Source organism: Haliaeetus albicilla, chromosome 1, assembly GCF_947461875.1.
Source record: "Haliaeetus albicilla chromosome 1, bHalAlb1.1, whole genome shotgun sequence".
NCBI lineage: Eukaryota > Metazoa > Chordata > Aves > Accipitriformes > Accipitridae > Haliaeetus > Haliaeetus albicilla.
This window is the reverse complement of record NC_091483.1, coordinates 8,157,294-8,176,140: the sequence shown is the minus strand read 5'-3', so window position 1 is coordinate 8,176,140 and position 18,847 is coordinate 8,157,294. Positions and strand designations below refer to the sequence as shown.

Here is an 18,847-nt window from a genome sequence, read left to right as displayed (position 1 = left end):
AGCTCCGGCTCGTTTGCACCCTCAGCTCATTTGTTTCTGCCTCCATTCATTTCAGGCCCAGCTCCACCTTCAGGCTGGTTGTTTCTGCCCCAGCTCATGGATGGCTCTGCCTTGTTCCAGCTCCAGTTCATCTGCTTCTGCCCTGGCTCATGGACGGCTCCAGCTGGTTCGGGCTTCTAGCATGTTATAGACTCCAGTTGGTTTGAGCTCCAGCTCCAGCTTGTGCTTGTTAAAACGATCTTGGCTTTTGGCAAGGTCGTAAATCAATCACTGTCATGATTTGAATATGAATATTAAATGTCATAAACTGTACAGGCAGTGACTCGTGTTTATTGTTCAATCACTGGTCCGGGGGTGGGACACCCCTTGAACAAAGAGTTGGAAACCGACAGTGAAAAGCACCTTTTCGCCCAGAGACTATCTCAGACGTTTAATTCGGCCTGGTGCATGCCGGCCTCCCAAGCTTCGGGGACCAACGCGACCGGACCCCCACCTCCGGTGGGGGTCCACGCACCCTGCCCACCCCCCACCCAACACCTCCCCCAGCCCCAACACCCACCCCCCCACCCAAACCCTACACCTCCCACCCACCACCCAGTGCCCCACCACCTCCCACCACGCAACCCAGGCCCCACCACCCAGTGCCCCCCCAACACCCAACCCAGGCCCCACCACCCAATTCTCCAACACCCAACCCAGGCCCCCACCACCCAGTGCCCCAACACCCAACGCAGCTCCCTAACATCCCCAAAGCCCAACACAGTTCCCTGACAGCTCCCAACTCCCACCAACACCCCCCGGGCTCTGTCCCCGGCAGCAGCCCCCCCGGGGCTCCGTTTCTGATCCCAAACCAGCGGGACTCGGGCTCTGCTCCAGCCCCGGCGCGGCCCCACAACCGCAGCCCCGGGGCTCCCTTCTCCGCCCAGGGAAACGCCCGGCTCGGGCCGGGACCCCGCGGCTCCCCACTCCCCAGAGCGGCCGGCGGAGCCCCAAGCCCCGCCGCTGCCGGGACGGGGCCGGGGGGACCGGGCGCTGCTGGAGAGCGAACGGGCCGGGGGGACCGGCGGGGCGGGCCCGGCCGCGGGCGAGAACGAGGACGGGGCGGGGGGCGCCGGGCTCCGGCCCTGCGGGCTTCATTCCCCGCGCCCCGCCGCTCCTCCGCCGGCAGCACCCCGCGGCCCCTTCCCGGCTCCGCGGCCCCGGACCCGCCGGGGGAGCCCGGCCCGGCCCAGCCGCCGCCGCCGCCGCGGGGGAACGAGAGGAAGGGGCCGACGGCGGCCGACGGGGCTCAAATCTGCTCGGCCCCGCCCCGCGCAGGCGCCCCCAGGCCCCGCCCCGCGGCCCCGCCCGGTCGCACCTGTGCCCGCCCCGCCCCGCGCAGGCGCCCTGCGGCCCCGCCCCGCCGCACCTGTGCCGGCCCCGCCCCGCGCAGGCGCACGGAGGCCCCGCCCGCTCGCACCTGTGCCGGCCCCGCCCCGCGCAGGCGCGCCGAGGCCCCGCCCCTCCGCGCGTCCTCTTCCGCCGCCAGACCGGCGCCGGCAGCGACCGCGGCGGACGCTGGTACTGGGTCGGGGGCGCCGGGCGGGACCTGTCGCTCGGGACGCGGGGACGGAACCGCGGCCGGGCCCGGCGGCTTCTCCGGGGGCGGTGCGGTGCCGGAGGGCGGTGAGGTGGGGCTGGGCCTGGGGCTGGGGCCGAGGCCGAGGCCGGGTCTGTGCCAGGGCCGTGCCGGGGCCGGGGCCTGGGCCGGGGCCTGGGCCTGGGTCTCGCCTCGCCTCGCGGGCGTGCGCGGCCGGTGTCCGCCTCTCCCCGGGCGGGACGCCGGCCCAGGGCCGGAGAGCGGCGGTACCCGGGGCCGGGCCTCGGGCGGGGAGTGCCGGGGCCGAAGTCTGGCGGCCGCCGCCTGCTTCGGGCGGGGGTGCCGGGCCGGGGCCGCGGAATAAAGGCGGAAGGCGGCGGGGGCTCGGCGGGCAGCGTGTGTGCCCCGAGCCCGGCCCCGCTCCCGCCCGGCCGGGGCAGCCCGGGGCCCCGAGAGGGGCGGCAGGCGCTGCCTCCCCACAGCCGCGGCCAAGCCGGGCCCCGGGGGGATCCTGGGAACAGCCGCGGGCACCCAGTGGGAGCCCAGACTGACGGGGCTGGGGCTCTGTTTCCAGCCCCCGAAGGCGGGACCGGCGCCCGGTGGCTGAGCCCTAAAACCGGCCGGGGGAGCCCGGCTGTGAGCCACCACAACACGGGGCCTGGGCTCTGTCTCTCGGCCGTAAGTGGGGCCTGGTGAGCCTGGTTTCAAGCCCCCAGAACGCATGACTTAGTCTCGGTTTCTGAGCCCCAACGCTGGCCTTCTGGGCTCCAAAACACAGCACTTCTTCATCTCTTTCTGGGAGCCCAGAAAGCTGCTTCCTGACCTGTGCTCCAAGACCCCAAACCACAGGACTTAAGTTCTTTTCCTCAGCTCTAACACTGGCCACATGAGCCTGATTTCCAGGCCCCCAAAACACAGCACCTGGTCACTGTTTCTGAGCACTAAAACACAGGACTTGGGCTCTCTTTCTCAGCTCTAACACTGACCATATGAGCCCAGTTTCAAGCCCCAAACACACAGCACTTGGTCTTAGTTTCCAGCCCCTGAAACACAGCACTTTTAGTCTCTCTTTGTGAGCCCCCACACTGGCTTGCTGACCCTGGTTCCAAGACCCCAAAACACAGGACTTACTTAGTCTCTGTTTCTGAGCTCTGAACCTGGCCAGATGAGCCTGGTTCCAGGACCCCAAAACGCAGGACTTAGTCTCTGTTTCTGAGCCCCCAAACTGGCCAAATGAGCCTGGTTCTAGGATCCCAAAATGCAGGACTTCTTAGTCTCTGTTTCTGAGCTGAGCTTGGTGTCACACCCCAAATGTGCAGGATAAGTCTCTGTTTCTGAGCCCAAACAAAGACACAGCACTTGGTCTCAGTTTCCAGCCCCCCCCCAAAACACAGCACTTACTTACTTAGTGTCTCTCTGTGAGCCCCCAAACTGGCCACATGAGCCTGGTTCCAAGATCCCAAAACACAGGACTTTTAGTCTGTGTTTCTGAACCTGGCCGGATGAGCCTGGTGTTAGGACCCCAAAATGCAGGACTTTTTGTTTCTGAGCTGAGCTTGGTGTCACATCCCATATGTGCAGAATCAGTCTCTGTTTCTGAGCCCAAACAAAGACACAGCACTTGGTTTCCAGCCCCCCAAAATGCAGCACTTTTAGTCTCTCTTTGTGAGCCCAAGACCTGGCCTAGTGACCCTGGTGTCAGGACCCCAAAATGCAGGACTTTTTATTTCTGTTTCTGAGCTCCACAGTTGGCCAAATGAGCCTGGTGTCATGATTGCAAAATGGAAGACTTCTTAGTCTCCGAGCTGAGCCTGGTGTTGAGCCCCAAACATGCAGGACTTGGTCTCAGTTTCTCAGCTCTAACACTGACCAGGTGAGCCTGGTTTCCAGCCCCCCAAACACAGCACTTGGTCACCCTTTGTGAGCCCCAAAACTGGCTTAGTGATCTTGGTGTCAGGACCCCAAAACGCAGGACTTGTACTTAGTTCCTGTTTCTGAGCTCTGAACCTGGCCGGATGAGCCTGGTGTCAGGACCCCAAAACGCAGGACACCATAGTCGCTGTTTCTGAGCCCCCAAAACGGCCAAACGAGCCCGGTGTCACAATTCCAAAATGCAGGACTTGGTCTCCGTTTCTGAGCCCAAAAATGCAGGACTCGGTCTCGGTTTCTCAGCTCTAACACTGACCAGATGAGCCTCATTTCCGGCCCCCCAAAACACAGCACTGTTCCCCCTTTGTGAGCCCCAAAACCAGCCTAGTGACCCTGGTATCAGGACCCCAAAACACAGGGCTCGGCCTCTGAGCCCCCAAATTGGCCAAACCGTGCAGGACTCAGAGTCTGAGCCCTGAACCTGGCCAAGTGACCCCGGTTTCAAGCCCCCAACACAGCACTTGCTCTCAGTTTCCAGCCCCCCAAGCGCAGCCCTCTGTCCCCCTTCCAGAGCCCCAAAGCCGGCTCAGTGACCCTGGTGTCGAGCCCAGGCGCAGGACCGGACTCCATTTCTCAGCTCTGGCCCTGGCCCACTGAGCCCCCCCAGCGCAGGACCTGGGCTCTCTTTCGGAGCCCCCAAGCCGGCCCGCCGGCCCTGGCGTCGAGCCCCCCAAGCGCAGGAGCTGGGCTCCGTCTCGGCGCCGGGCCGGGACCCGGCAGCGGCCGCTGGCGCGGCCCGGGAACGCGGGGATGGCTCTCGGCCCGGCCTGGAGCCCCGAACCCGGTTCCCGGCGCCGGGAGCGGGGCGAAGACGGGAGCGGGGGGGCTGCGGCCCGCGGGGCTTTATGGCCCGGCAGCCGCGGGCCCCGCCCCTGCCCCGCCCCCTCCTTTTATAGGCCGGGCCCGCCCCTTCATTCAGCGGCCTGGGCCCGCCTCCTCCTTTAATGGGTCTGCCCCGCCCCCTCCACTCTCAGACCGGGGCCCGCCCCCTCCATTCGGAGACCCGGCCCCGCCCGCCGGGGCCGCCCCGGGTCCCGCCGCCCGCCCGCTCGGCCCCCGGCCCGCGGCCCCAGCGCAGCGCCGCAGAGCTGCGACGCCTTCCTCCCCCCCGGAGCCGAAGCGCGGCCCGGGGAAGAAGAGGAGGTTCCCCGGTGGTTCCGGACGCTCGGATCGGCCCGGCCGGGGAGCACGCGTCTGTCCTGCCTGACGCCAGCCGGCCCTTCCCTTGCGGGGCCAGGAATCCCCTTTCCCCGAAGCCCGTCCCGCCTCTGCCGCCCCGAGGGGCCAGGACCGGGCAGAGAGGCCCCGCCGGGCGCTGGGGTCCCCCTCCTCATCCTCACCTCCACTTCTCCCTCCTTCCCCTCGCCCTGGAGGCCCAGCGCGCAAAGCCGGGGCTCGGGGGAGAAACGCCGGCTCCGCAACGAAAAGGCGAGACGGGGTTTCGCATCGGTTTCGCTCCGTTCCTCTCATTCCAGCTCAGCCGTACCCCTCTGGGGAGCCTCTCTCCGCGCCGCGTGGGCCCCGATTTTCCACAGCCTGAACGCGCTTCCCGGGAGAAACCGCCTCGCCTGCCTTCAGCTGAGGCTGGCGAGACCCGTCCCACCAGTGCGGCCGCTGGCCGGGGGAAAGGGGAACTGGAGCCTGGGGAGAGGCCGCTTTGGGCCTCGGGCGAACCCCCGGAGCGGGACCGCGAAGCCCTGGCTGTTCGTTTTGGGGAGGAACACGGCTGCTGCCGGCATCGGCACAGCCCCGGGGCAGGACTTGCTCCCCACACCGACTTGTGGCCGGTCGATCCCGTTTCAAACCCACCCGAGCGCGTGGCAGCGTTGGGACCCCAGCTGCCGAGAGCAGGGCCGGCACCGACGAGGACAGGGATAAAAAAGCGCCCCTTGGCTGGGCTCTCCCCCCTGCCCAGGCAGGGCAGGGAGTCACGGGGGGCTTTTGCCCCCTTTTAGCCCTTTATGCTGCGAAGCCCCACGTCCAGCTTGCGGGCAAACAGCGCGGGAGGCGTCCTCCTTTACCTTTGGACGCGCCGACCTGAATTCTTTGGGCAGCCACGCTATGCCCCGCAACTTGATGCAGCGGCCGGAGCCCTCCGGGGGGGCCGGCTGCTGCTGCCGCCCCAGGCCGCTTCGCGGGCAGGGAAAGCCGTCCCGCTGCTTCCCGGGAGAAGCCGCGCTCGACCGTCGGCGACGGCATCGTCACTGAACCCGGGAACGCCGCACGAGCTTTTTTCAGTAACACGTGGCTGCGGAGAGCTCAGAGCAGCCAGACCGGGCACGAACGCGACCCGGGCAGCAAGTCGGTTCACCGGCACCAGTAAGGACCAACACGTGGCCCAGCGGCCCCGTCTCCAGCCCTGTCCCATCACAGCCACCGCTGGCCACGGGCACAGACCAGTCCCCGGCTCTTCGCTTCCAGTTTGCGGGGCAGCTCCCCGCAGCGCTGCCCTCCCCGTGCCAGCCCGTCCCAGCTCAGCCGCCCCGCGCCATCGAGTTGGCTTTTCCATTTCCCGCAGGAAAAATTTTCCCAGCAGCTCGGTCAGACGGCCGCAGCCAGCCGAGAGGGGCCGTTCGCTTTGCCGGGGGTCTTCGTAGATGGCCTGTGTCTGTACAGCTAACGAACATACCCAGCACGAGCACGGGGACCCCCACAGCTGTCGCTGGCAGGGAGGGTGACAGAAAAGCCCAGACCCCAACCACGGCTTCTCCACAACCCCCTCCCTGTGCCCACCTCCACCTCCCTTTCCCCCCAGCCTCAGCCAAGCCCACCCCAGGTGCGGGTCCTTTCTCATCGGCCCAAGTGCCCACACCTGTGGGGCTGCCCCGGCAAGAGGCTGGGGCAAAACAGGGGAAAAAAAAGAGGGGGAAAAAAGGAAAAAAGACCCAGAAAAAACAGATTTAGAAAGAGAAAAAAGGGGGAAAAACAGGAAAAAGAAAAAAGGAAAAACCAGAAAAAAAATATAAAAAAAGGAGAAAACAAGAGGATGATAAAAAAGGAAAAAACCCCCCGCAATAAGGAAGAGGAGAAAGAGTAAAGTAAAAAGCACAAAAATAAAAAGCAGAGGTGCAAAAGAAGTGAAATGAACAGCATCGTCCCCCCCAGCCCCACCCCATAGGGGAAAGCCCCGAGGCAGCAAAACTGACCCTGCAAAGCCCCTGCCTAAAAAAAAAAAAAAAAAAAAAAAATCAAAAAACCAAACCAAACCAAAGCCCCCTCAACCCGTCCATGCCAAACAACTCAGAAAATCAGCAGGAAAATACACCGACCTGCTGAAAAGGGAAAAAGGACAAAGCCTGGCAAAAATTGGCCCCCAAGCCCCCCAACCCAAGGCAGGGCAGCCCTGGCCGGGGTCCCCCCTGCATCGCCCCGGGGTCCCTCAGGGTGCCCCCCCCACCCCCGGCTGCTTTTAGGGCCAGAGAGCGGGGCAGGTTCTCGGGGCCTCTCCTGGTTTCGGCTGGGACAGAGTCAGGGTCTTCCTAGTAGCTGGCGCAGTCCTGTGTTCTGAGGTCAGTCGGAGAAGAATGTTGGTAACACTGATGGTTTCAGTTGTTGCTCGGTAGTGTTTAGGCTAAAGTCAAGGATTTTTCAGCTGCTTAAGCCCAGCCAGCAAGAAAGCTGGAGGGGCACAAGAAGTTGGGAGGGGACACAGCCAGGACAGCTGACCCAAATTGGCCATTAGGGTATTCCATACCATGTGGTGTCATGTCCAGTATAGAAACTGGGGGGAGTGGGGGCGGGGGCAATTGCTGCTCAGGGACTAACTGGGCATCGATCAGTGGATGGTGAGTAATTGCACTGCACATCATTTTTATATTCCAATTATTTTATTATTACTGCTGTCATTTTATTAGTGTTATCATTATTAGTTTCTTCTTTTCTGTTCTATTAAACCGTTCTTATCTCAACCCAGGAGTTTTACTTCTTTTCCCGATTTTCTCCCCCATCCCACTGGGTGCGGGGGGAGTGAGTGAGCGGCTGCGTGGTGCTTAGTTGCCGGCTGGGGTTAAACCACGACAGCATCATATATGTACGCCTTATAGAGCATCTGAGCACAGGCAAGCACACCCTCACCTTATTTTGTTACAGTAAGGCACCTTGCAGAATCCAAATCCCCGGGGGTTTCAGGCGCAGCAGGATGGTGAAGGCAGCTGCCCATCCCGGGGGGGATGAATTTGGGGGGTACAGGCAGGAGGCTGCCACCGTGCCTGGGGCAGGAGGGCTGGCTGGTTTCAGCCTAGCACACCACCAGTTTTCATAATTTTTCACATCCCGCCCCACTGGCTGATGAGCTGTTAAGCATTCCCCTGGTTTGCTGTGATTCTACAAGCAATTATATTCCATCTCGTTTAACGCATACCGGGGGTTTTGTCCAAAACAGGCTGAATAGGTGGCGATTCAGCAGCAAGCTGCTGGGAAATTACAGCTTGACTCCTACGGGGTAGTCACAAAAGAGATCAAATTTCTGTGTTTATACCCAAATAGCCCATTACCCAGGTTTCTTCCACAAGCACAGTGAAATCAAACCCTCCTCTGATCTCTAATGGCCCTGAATCCTCCCTAGCATCCACACTAGGCCAATGTTTCTGGTTTTATTACTCCCCAGCTCCAAAAACATAGTCCCTGCACTGAAAAGCATCTCAGCTGGCACCTTCACCTAGGTAGGGCTGCTCGCGGGTGAAAAGCACCTTTAGTCCCAGTAAAAGCAAGAAAACCCACTTCCCCACACATCTGGATGTGCACACAGTGTCAGTCACCTCTGTTTTCACCCAGAGCCACCTCTAGACCACGACTATCGCAGGACTGTCCCAAGAAACGAGCCTGCCACTGCAAGATTTGGAGGGTGGCCCAAGACTAGCAGCAAACCGCTCAAACGCCACTTGCCCCGAACAGCTGCAAACTCTCGGTACGCTTGCCTGGAAAAAAGGGATATTGAAGATTTGGTTGCTTTAGTCACGACCGAGATCTTAAAAAGCCCCAGGGTGGCACCAGTACGTCCGCCCGTGGGAAGCCACCCCAGAGGAGCGGGTCGCTTCAGCAAACACCGCTAACCCAGGGCAATATTTGCTAGATACTTATTTTGCGGCAGCCTTGGGCCGTGATGCCTGCCATCTGCCTTCCTAAGGCTGAATAAATAAGCTGTTCCTGACCCCGCTGGCTCCACAGTCCCTCTTTCCCCGAGCCCAAGCGCCAGCCCGGCACCTTGCCAGTGCCACGTTACAGCACCCGCTGCCTCTTCTGCTGCAGATCCCGGGGAGCGGGGGGGGGGCTCTGGGGCTCTGCCGTCAGCCCAAAAAGGGGAAAAAGCAACGCACACTCTCAGAAAGCAGCAAACCTTGGGGCACACGCGTGCGCAACACCCTGCCCATCGGTCGTTTTTGGGTGGGAGTCACCCCGACCGGCACAACAGGGTCACGGCGGAGCAGGGCGCTGCATCGGGCCACCATCGCCTCATGGAGCAGTTGTCCCCACCGAATCACCGCCCCGGGAGAGTTTGGGGTGCCAGCACCCCAAAAGCGTGGGCTCCTTCCTCGCACGGGGTCAGGAGGACCGTTTATTTGCCCGACCCCACACGGCTTCGCACTCGAGGGATGCGTGGGACGCTTGCCCCAGCACATCTCTTCTTGTTCACGTTGCACCCATCATCCATGGAAGACCCTGCCTGAGGTCCCGCAGCAACCCATCCCCTTTTTGCTGAGTTAATGATTAAAATCTGTCTGGTTTTGGAGGCGCTGGCACCCAGGCTATGGCAGGCAGGCCAAGGATGCTCGCCCTCTGCCCCGCTGACGGGATTAATCATTCACACGGCAATCGGCACTACCTCCATATAAACGCCAGGATGGGTTTCCCGGTGCCGCTTTTTGGCAGGAGGAGGGAAACCAGCCTCAACATGAGGGCAGCTCTCACCCTGCTGCTGCTTTTAGCCGCCGTGCGTGCTGAGCACCGAGGTAAGGGCATTTATCACGCACCTGGGGCTTTGCTTTCCCCTGGGGACGAGGGGTACGAGGCTGGGGTCTGTCAGCTCCGGTGGTTTTTGTTGGCCTGCCCTCTCCCCGGCCCACTGCCAAACTGCTGGGCAGGAATCAGAGAGAGGAAAGGGAAGGTGTGGGATGATGTTTCGGTACCTGGGATGCCCCTTCGGGGTGATGCTGGAGGAGCTGGGAGGGGAAAAGGCTGGGCTGGGGTCGGGGGCAGAGGGAGGAGGAGAGGACAGTGTTGCGGGGCCCGGCTTCTTCCCTCTGCAAGGGAAAAAGAGATTTTCTGCCCCCCTTCACAAGCACCATTTCACTGTAAAACCCACCCCTCGGATGGAAACGATGCTCTGTGCCACCCCTTGCTGCCTTCACAGCTCCGCAGGGAATCACCCACCTGCCAAAAACCCCCCTTGAATCTTACTTCTCCCGGACCGCTTCACAAAAATGGAAAGAAATGCAACAAGTTGGCACTTACAGCAGGACCAACAGCCGCTGTTCCTGCGAGGAAAGATAATTGCCTTTTACCACAGCTTCCCCTTTTTTCCCGGTGCTACCAGCCTTGCGAAAGGCCCCTCACCCTTGCTTTCCCACCAAAGCAACGTGACCTTCAGTGTAACGGCACATAACCCCTCGGTTTTGGGGAGGTGACCCTGCTCTGCACTGTAATACCGGTAAATACTGGTATCAGTATTTACCCTGCCAGTACCAAAGTCTAACCAATGAGGTCGGTAGCAAAAATCAATAGCATTTTTCCAGGGATGAGAGAGTCGCCGGGGATGTGCCCACCACCGGGTGCTCCTGACCTCGGTGGTCCTGTCTCCAGAGCTCCCAGCCCTTACGGTCCCCAAACCCTGCCAGAAAAACCGACACCATGCATTTCAAATGCACAGAAACGTCCGTTTGGATGAGGGGCGGACGCACCTAATGTTTTCCCTATAGCTGTCCCAGCTCCAGGGAGGGGTTTTCCCCCCTGCCCCTCTCTTTGACTGCGGAGCTGGAGCAGCAGCCTGGGTACCGGCGGTGCTTCTCCGAGACCGGCAGCACAGCAGCAGCCTTTGCCGGTGCGCAGCACCGTGCCAGCATCTCCCCAGGGACTACCACCGAGTCTGGCCTGAGAAAAGAAGCAAGTCTGTGAAAAAAGAACAATCCTCAAGTGAAGAAAGCAAGAGCCCCGCAGACTTTGGACCGTGTTTTGCGGTGGCGTAGCATCCCTCGCTCCCGCACCGCCGCTGCTGCCGGGGTGGGAAGTGGAAAGCGAGAGCGAAATAGGAGGTCAAGTGGGAAGAGGCTGTTCGCCAGAAGATCATTTTCCCTGGCAAAAAGCAAAAAACCTGAGTTGTTTTCCATAGGAGACTCAATTAAGCAGAACTGTGCTGCTTTGTTTTTGTTTTTTTTAATCCTGCAAGGAGGAAGGTTGCTGGAAACGAGCTGTATTGCCACCCGAAGAGAAGGGCATTGGAGGCAGTACTGCAGGGGAAAGCAAAGCCGGCATTTCCCCAGACCCCAGCCCCAGCAGATGCAGGGTCACCGGGTCCCGGCTCCCCAGCCACCACCACCCAGGCTGCACCCGAGCGAGCCAAGGCACAAATCCCGCTCACAAATCCTCCTTTTTCTGCACTTACAGGTAAAGCTTATGTCCGGGACAAAGTGTGCCAGGAGTTCAAGACCCTGGGGAAGGAGGACTTCCGAACCCTGTAGGTACTTTCTGCCGTATTTGCCCTCCCAGGACACTCAGCACCTAAGCCAAGACCACAAAAATTGCGTTAAAATAATCTTAGAAAGGGGAAGTTTTATTGACTCCCTGCAAATGAGGACTCCAACGGCTCTTAAGAGCAGAAAAGTTTGCTTCATTGCTGAACTCCTCAAAACCTATTAAGTGCCTAAATAATTAGGAATTCTAACAGAGCTGGCACATGATCCCCTGGGCAGCCCCCAGCCTGAGACCTGCTCTGGGTCTTTCCCGGTTGTTTTCCAAGAAATACGCTGCTATTTCTTGCAGCGCCGCAGCTGCTCCTCTCCGGCTGATGGCGTTAAACTCCATTTTGGCAGAATGATGCTGCAATGTGATTTTTTTTTTTTTTTTTTTTTTTTTTTTTTTTGGAAGAGAGAGAAACATGCCGCCAGCTCATCCTCTCCTTGCTCCTTGCTCCCAGGACCATCATCACCAGCAGCAGGAAATTCTCCAACGCCACCTTCGAGGAGATTGGCCATCTCGTCCAAGAAATCGTCTCCCTGGCTGAAACCTGCTGCGCCGAAGGTGCCGACCCCTCCTGCTATGATGCCGGGGTGAGGCTGACGGACCCCAAAACCGGGGCTTGGGGGGATGGGATAGGGTGGGATGGGATGGGGTGGGATGCGATGGGGTGGGGTGGGATGGGATGGCCACCTGGGGTGGGGTGGCCACCAGCACGTAACCTCCTCTCTACGCCTCCAGTCCTCAGCTTTGTCGGCCAAATCCTGCGGCGAGGACTCGCCCTTCCCAGCCCACCCCGGCACGGCCGGCTGCTGCGCCCAGGAGGGGCTGGAGCAGAAGCTGTGCCTGGCCGCCCTGCGGCACCCACCCCAGCAGCTGCCCCGCTACCTCCAGCCCTCCAACGAAGAGCTCTGCCAGGATTTCAAGAAGGACCCCAAGGACTTCGCGGACCGGTAAGCCAGGCTGGGGCGAACGGCCCTCGGCTGTCGCCGATGGCTCGGTGCGACCGGCGGGCAACACGGGGTGGTACCCGGAGAGGGCTCCCACCCCCGGGCAGCCCCTAATGCCCCTAAAACCCCGCATCTATCCGCAGCCGAGCACCCTCATCCCGGGGTGCCGGCTCTCCTCAGCCTGCTTCTCCCACAGGTTTCTGCACGAGTACGCCAGCAGCTACAGCCAGGCACCCCTGCCCGTGCTCCTGGGCTCCACCAGGACCTTCCTCTCCATGGTCTCTACCTGCTGCATCTCCCCTGCGCCCACCGCCTGCTTTCTGAAGGAGGTGAGCCCATTCGGACCGCCGGGCTCGTCGGCACCGTGCCCATGGCCCGAGGAGAAGTGGCTGGGAAAGGCTGGTGTTTCCCTTGGAAAAACACCTCCACCTTCTTTTTGTGGCAGAAACTGGAAAGGAAAACCCTCTCCCTCCTCACCCTGATGTCAAACCGGGTTTGCTCCCGCTTCACAGCGTACGGGAAGGACAAAGTCACCTTCAGGTAAAAGAGGGGGAAAACAGCTTTTTCTGTTCTTGAACATGGGTCCGGTTGGGAGCACGTTCCTATTTCGAGCTGCGGATCCCATTCGGAGGCAGCGTTCGCAAAGGCAAATTTTAATTAAGATGCAAAACCAAGCGTGCTGTAGCATCCCGCGGAAACGCTCGGCATGTAGCAGAAGTGCCGAGCGAGCCCCGTGGCTCCCCGTCATCACCCTCCCGCACCTCTAGACGGCGAAACCCCCGCTTGGAGCTGTTAGTAATAATAGGGGAAGGGGGAGCCGAGCTCCCTAAGCCCCCCGTACGCCTTGTGCCTGCCCAGCTACCTGACCTCGCTTGCTCAGAAGATGCCCAGCGCTTCCTTCGAGGACCTTTTCCCCCTGGCAGAAGACGCTGCCGAGGTGTTTTCCGAGTGCTGCGAGGCGGTGGCCGAGGACTGCATGCAGAAAAAGGTAGGGGAGCCCGGAGCCACCCCCAAAACCACCTCCCGGGTCACAACAGGGGTTTAGCGAGCGAACCCCATCGTGGCGAGGGGGTCTGCAGTTTCACCGGCCCCGGCAGCCCCCGCGCACCCTCCGCTCCCCTCTTTGCAGTTATCAGAGCACACGGCCAAAGTCTGCAGCGCGCTGTCGGCCCGAGACGAAAGGTTTGCTGACTGCTGCCAGGGGCAAAACCTCATGCAAAACTATTTCTGCATCTCGGCCTTGCCACCGGCGCCCACCCCCAAACTGCCGGAGGCGCAGAAGCCGATGAACGAGCAGCTCTGCGGCGAGGAGGGGGCTCGCCACGCCGAGAGGTGAGCGGTACCCACGGCGGCCGAGCTGCCGACCCTTCCTCCTCCCCTTGTCTTCATTACGCGGTTTGATGATTATTAGGATAACCGGGGGAGCATCCTCTCTTCCCTCAGGGCTATCGCCCCCAGGGGCTGCACAAAGATGCGAAAAGCAGCCCCCATCCCACGCTGAGCCGCACCGGCAACAAAAGATGATACGGCGACTCGTTTTTCCCTGCTCCAGGTACCTGTTTGAGCTGACACGGAGGCACACCAGCGTCCCCGACGCCTTCCTCGGCAAGCTGTACGACACCTGCAAAAAAGTCAGGGGGGAGTGCTGCTCTGCCAAGGACTCCTCCGCCTGCCTGGACAGCAAGGTGAGCGGCGGGGTTGGCTCACCCTCCTCTCCCCCCACCAGCCCCCCGTCCCCCAAAATCCCCGCAGAGGCTTTTCGCAGCCTGGTTACAGCCATCCTCTGCCACCCAGCACCAGCGGATGGCAGAAGAGCTGCCCCCCTTCCTGGAAAAGGCCAACCAGCTCTGCGCGCAGTACACTGAATTAAATTTCCTCGACTTCAAGAAGAGGTAAGCCTTCCTCCCACCCCTGCCCCGCCACAACTGGATCAGCAGACGCGATCAAAATTTGGCCAAAAATTTTGAGGGTGCACGAACGGAGCCGGTGGTTTTGAGCCTAAATAGCAGGAAAACAACACGGGGAAGCACGTAACGCACCCCTTGCAGGGCATCGCACCCTGCTCCCGCTGCTGTCCCGTGTGTTCCCCCCCAAAAAAAACACCGTGTGGGTATTTAACACCCCCGGGTCCCCGCTAAAACCCACCGGCCCCCACACCGCAGGCTGCGGGAGAGCTTGACGCAGAAGATGCCGGACGCCAGCCCCGAGCTGCTGGGGCAGCTGGTGGAGCAGCGAGCCGAATTCGCCTCGACCTGCTGCCCGCCCAACTCACCCCCCCTCTACTGCGCCTCCAAGGTAAAGCCATGGACCCCCCCGACACAGCACCCCGTGCCGTGCCGGCGGCCAGCCCCTGCGGTTCTTTCCAACCCCCCCCGTTTTGCAGGTGAGCGCGGAGCTGGGAGAGGCGTGCGATGGGGACTCGTGCCTGCTGAGCTAAGTGCCCAGAGGTGAGCTGCTGGGGGTCCGACACACCAGACTGGGGGGGTTCTGGCATACCGGCATCGGGGATCGCTTCTCCAGTCATGCACGGATGGAGGAGGCAGTTTTGGGGCTGGGGAAAAGGGTCACGGCCACGCAGCTGGGGCTGAGCATTACGGGACACACAGGGAAGCGGGATGCCGAAAGGAACCAGGCTGGAGGACGCCCGGCAAGACGGCTGCTTCTCCTTGCACCGGGAGGGGAAGGTGCCACCGAACCCGCGGCTCCCTGCCTGCCCAGCCGGCAACACCACCCATGTATTCCCGGAGCCGCAATAAAGACTTAAAAACAGCACCCTCGCTGCTGCTGGCGAGGCTTTCTGCACCCCCGGGGTGGTGGGGAGGGCTGGGAAGGAGCACGGCCCCGGCTCTGCAGGCAGGAGGAAGAGGAGGAGGTCCCAGCTCTACTCCTGGGACCTAATGGTCTAAAAAATTAAGCAAGAATGCTAAAAAACACTCATCAAGTGCCCCGGACCTAATGGTCTAAAAAATTAAGCAAGAACGCTAAAAAACACTCATCAAGTGCCCCCGAAGACGGCTCTCTGTGGGTATTTGGATATTCAGCTAGCTGGAGGCACTAGCCCATCACTGGAGATGGGGTGTCTGGGCAGCCCCAATTTCCCCGCTCTGTACCCCAAACTTGGCTCCCCTGCCCGTGTGAGGTTTTGGGGGTGCTGGGGGCAAAGCACCCAGGTTGGGAGGCAGGAAGATGGCAAGCCCAGCAGGGAAAACGATGGGGAAAATCCCGAGCCTAAATTTGGCAGGTTTTTTTTGCAGGAGAACAAGATCTAAATAAGCCAAGGAAAGCAGATAACGATATCTCCCTGCACAGAGCTGTGCCGTGCAAAGATAAACCAGAAAATTAAAACAGCCCGTGCTGTAGCTATAGAACACGGATGAGCTGAAGCGATGGGCAAAGGAAAGCAATAAGTGGAATAAAGGGATACAAAAGCAGCAATGCCCTTACCAACGGGGCAGAGGGACTCCATCCAGAAAGGGAAAACTCTGCAAGAGGCAGAGGATTAGTGGGCAGAATCAGGGGAAATCAATTTAAAGCTAATTAAGGCCCCAGAGTAATTACTCTGCAGACAGCATTAGCAGTCAAGACTTGCCGCACTCACCAGACCCGCCCTCAAGGAAAACCAAGACAAAACCCCCGTTCATGTTGGTTCCCCTCTGTACTGGAGAGCACCAGTACCCCCCAGGTCTGCGCTCGGTTTTTCCATGAAATGAGACGGACTTGGCTGGGATGGCACGGGATTGTGTCCCGGCCAGTCCCCTGCCAGAATCCCTCCGGCAGCCGCAAAGCTGACAACCTCGTCTCCAGAAAGATGGGGGGGATCAGAAAAGACCGTCCTCCTCCCTCCCTGCCTGGGAGCTGGTGGCTGATGCTGCTCCAGAGCTGCTGTCGTTGCTCAAAGCATTTCCTAGCAAACACGTCATCTGGGTCCCCACCTTTGACCACCCACCACCATCTTACATGGTGCTTTTGGCATTTATTTCCCAAAATAATTAACGGTTGGGTTTTTATATCCTCTTCTGTTGGGGTGAGAGACCTACATCTCATTCACATACCTGGCATTGCCAAGCTCAGCTCCCCTGGTACATCAATACATATGGAGATGTGTTTCCATTTCAGCTTCTTCCTTGGGGTGGTACCCAAGGCAGCAGCTCTGGGCACCAACCATGGTCACCACCACACCTCCGGGTCCTGGCCGGACAGAGGGCTCTATCCCACCGCTCCCAAAAAAAGCAGTTTAGTCTGTCAGGCACAAGGTACTAGGGACCGGCCTGAGCTTTCGCTCCCTTCCAACATCATGTTTGCATCCATCAAATTCAGGATGCACGTGGTAAGGGCTAACCATCCCAGTGACCTTCTGGGTTTCCAAGAAAAGTTGGAGAAATACAATTAAGTAAGCCAAGAACATCTCAGCTGCTCTGTGCCTGTTTCTAGGAAATGTGCTGATGGATATTAAAAAAAAAAAAAGGAAAATAAAAGAACGGTGCTTATCGTCATTGCAGCTTTCCAGGCGAGAAGTGCGCACTGCGATGCCCCAAGGGTGTTTCCCAATGCCGAAAGCCCGGGCACACTGGAGAGAGCAGAAAGCCAAGCCCAGGCTCTCTCCGGAGCAGCCAGCATCACTCACCCTTTCACACCCAGAGCACACAATTTTCAGCAAGGGGTTTGCTCTACACATTTTTGGGAGTAGGCATCATCACTCGCTGCTGTGATGTCCCATCCTCTTGGCTATCAGGGGCTTCAAAAACCTGAAGCCCTGCCGGCAATCAGCCCGTGAAGCCAAAGGGCATAAGGCTGTTGCGCTGTTTGCTATTCCCTCGCCTGCAAATGCACCCGGCCAAGCCCCCCGCAGCCCCAACCAGGGGGTTTCCATCTGCCCCATGGTGGGTATGGGGCTGCTGACCCCCACCACACTGGTGGGTATCAGGGGACACCGGGCAGGGCTTTTGGCCCCCGGCTCCCCAGCCCTTAGCACAGGGCTGGTCTGCCAAAACCCACCTGCACTTGATGTATTTTGACTCTTAAAGCATGTGGGAAAATGCTGTCTGCCTTGGCAGGAGGCTTTGGGCATCAACACGCATGCTCTGCCCGATGTATTTATTTACCGAGTGTGTTAATTAGCATTGGTGTTTGGTGTCATGTGAGCTTTAATTCTGCATGGGAAAGCCTCATTCTGCTGCATCTTCCTCCCTGCTGACTAATCAGGCAGGTGACCGCACCACACCATTAAAGAGATGGCATCCTTTATTAAGGATTTCATTTTAGCAATAGGCTGCTGCTCCGAAACAGCTCTTGGGACCTTCCCCACAGATTCATCCCCAAGCTGACAGCCCTCTCCATCGCAGCCCTGCATGAAGGACACATCCCATTCGCTTTCCACCAGAAGATGCCCCTGGTCGCCTGGGGAGATTCCACCTTTATGGATGAAGGAGCTACATGTTGGCACCACACCAGCAGAGAAAAAATAAAATCAGGAAATCCAACCCCAGCTCCTTCCCCGCCTGGGGAAAACAAAAACTTATCCCGCAGCAGCATTGCACAAGGCAAACACAGCCCATGCTGGCAAAGCCTCTGCTGCTGTCACTGCTTATGTGGGCACCTCGTGGGGGAAGAAAAAACCCAACCCAAAAAATAATCAATTACTGCTTTAAAAATAACCAACAACAAAACCACAACAATTTTTTTTTTTTTTTATTAAAACCAGTCGACTTCTGAGAAAGCCTGGGCTGGCTGGTACAGCAGCACATCTGCTCTCAGCTGATGCCACCCGGGAGCATCGACTCGGCCAGCAACGCACTCCCGAGGGATTCCCATCCAGCCCTCAGCCAACCCGGGCAGAAAGCACTTTCCTTTTCTACTCTTCATGGCTGTGGGGCTTTTTTGTTTGCTTCTTCTTTTAATTTCTTTTCCTGGGTCTCCTTTCTCTGGCCCTCAACACCGCAACGGGCACAAGGCAGATTTGCCTCTGGTGTTTTTATCTCAGCAGCTCTCTAACCCACTTCCAAAGATTCAGAAGAAGTAGTAAAGTCTCTATTTAAAAAAGAAAGAGAAAACAACCAAAAAACCCAAACCATCCTTGTTGCTCAGAGCAACCCTTCATGGCTGGTCTGCCTGCTCATCACCCAAATATTGGGGTACCCAGCAAACCTCAGGCCACCTCCAGTGCCTTTCTGCCAAGTGGCTTGCAAAGCCTGAGGCAGAGAATGCCATGAGGCTGGAGCAGGCAACGAAACAAGAACAAATTAAAAAAACCAACCAACCAAAAAACCCAAAAAAACCAAACGACCCAAACCAAATACCTCTACCAGGCAGATACCATTCCCAACCACAGCTGTCTTGAGCTGTTAGTCACACTAATTGCATGGCTGGTACAGCAGTAATTAAGCAGCGATGCATCGCAGGCGCAACAGCAGGGTGGGAGTAACACCACTAAAAGCTTCCAACCAGGGAAAGCAGGACTGCGATGGGAAAAGCACGCTGTGAATTGCTTGAGGCACTAAAAACTGGCAGCTCTGAATAAAACAGCTCCCCATATTTACCTTGCTGGCGCTCGCAACCCATCCAGCCATGGCCAAGCTCCTGCAGAGAGGAAAGCATGAAGTGTTCACTAATTGACATGCAGCAGGGTGGGTTTTCCTAAAAATTGGTAAAAAAACCCCTCCAATCTTGCCACAGCGAGCCCATGGCATCCCCCAGCCTTTTGGGGGAACCCAGGGGGTTTTCT

The 18,847-nt window shown here is 59.2% G+C and overlaps 1 protein-coding gene across 2 annotated transcripts; it reads left to right on the top strand.

Annotated features, from left to right (window-relative positions):
- Positions 1–9,332: 9,332 nt before the first annotated feature.
- GC (GC vitamin D binding protein) lies at positions 9,333–15,509 on the top strand. Of its 2 annotated transcripts, none has more exons than XM_069778291.1 (13): positions 9,333–9,456; positions 11,108–11,177; positions 11,637–11,769; positions 11,918–12,129; positions 12,323–12,455; positions 12,572–12,666; positions 12,985–13,114; positions 13,256–13,458; positions 13,679–13,811; positions 13,921–14,018; positions 14,289–14,421; positions 14,510–14,573; positions 15,381–15,509. In XM_069778291.1, exons 1-12 carry the CDS (start codon positions 9,348–9,350, stop codon positions 14,561–14,563), a joined length of 1,503 nt encoding a protein of 500 aa, XP_069634392.1. In that variant the 5' UTR covers positions 9,333–9,347; the 3' UTR covers positions 14,564–14,573; positions 15,381–15,509. The 2 variants fall into 2 exon arrangements, with proteins under 2 accessions (XP_069634392.1, XP_069634384.1); XM_069778283.1 differs by lacking the exon at positions 15,381–15,509 and adding an exon at positions 14,733–14,893.
- Positions 15,510–18,847: the final 3,338 nt, after the last annotated feature.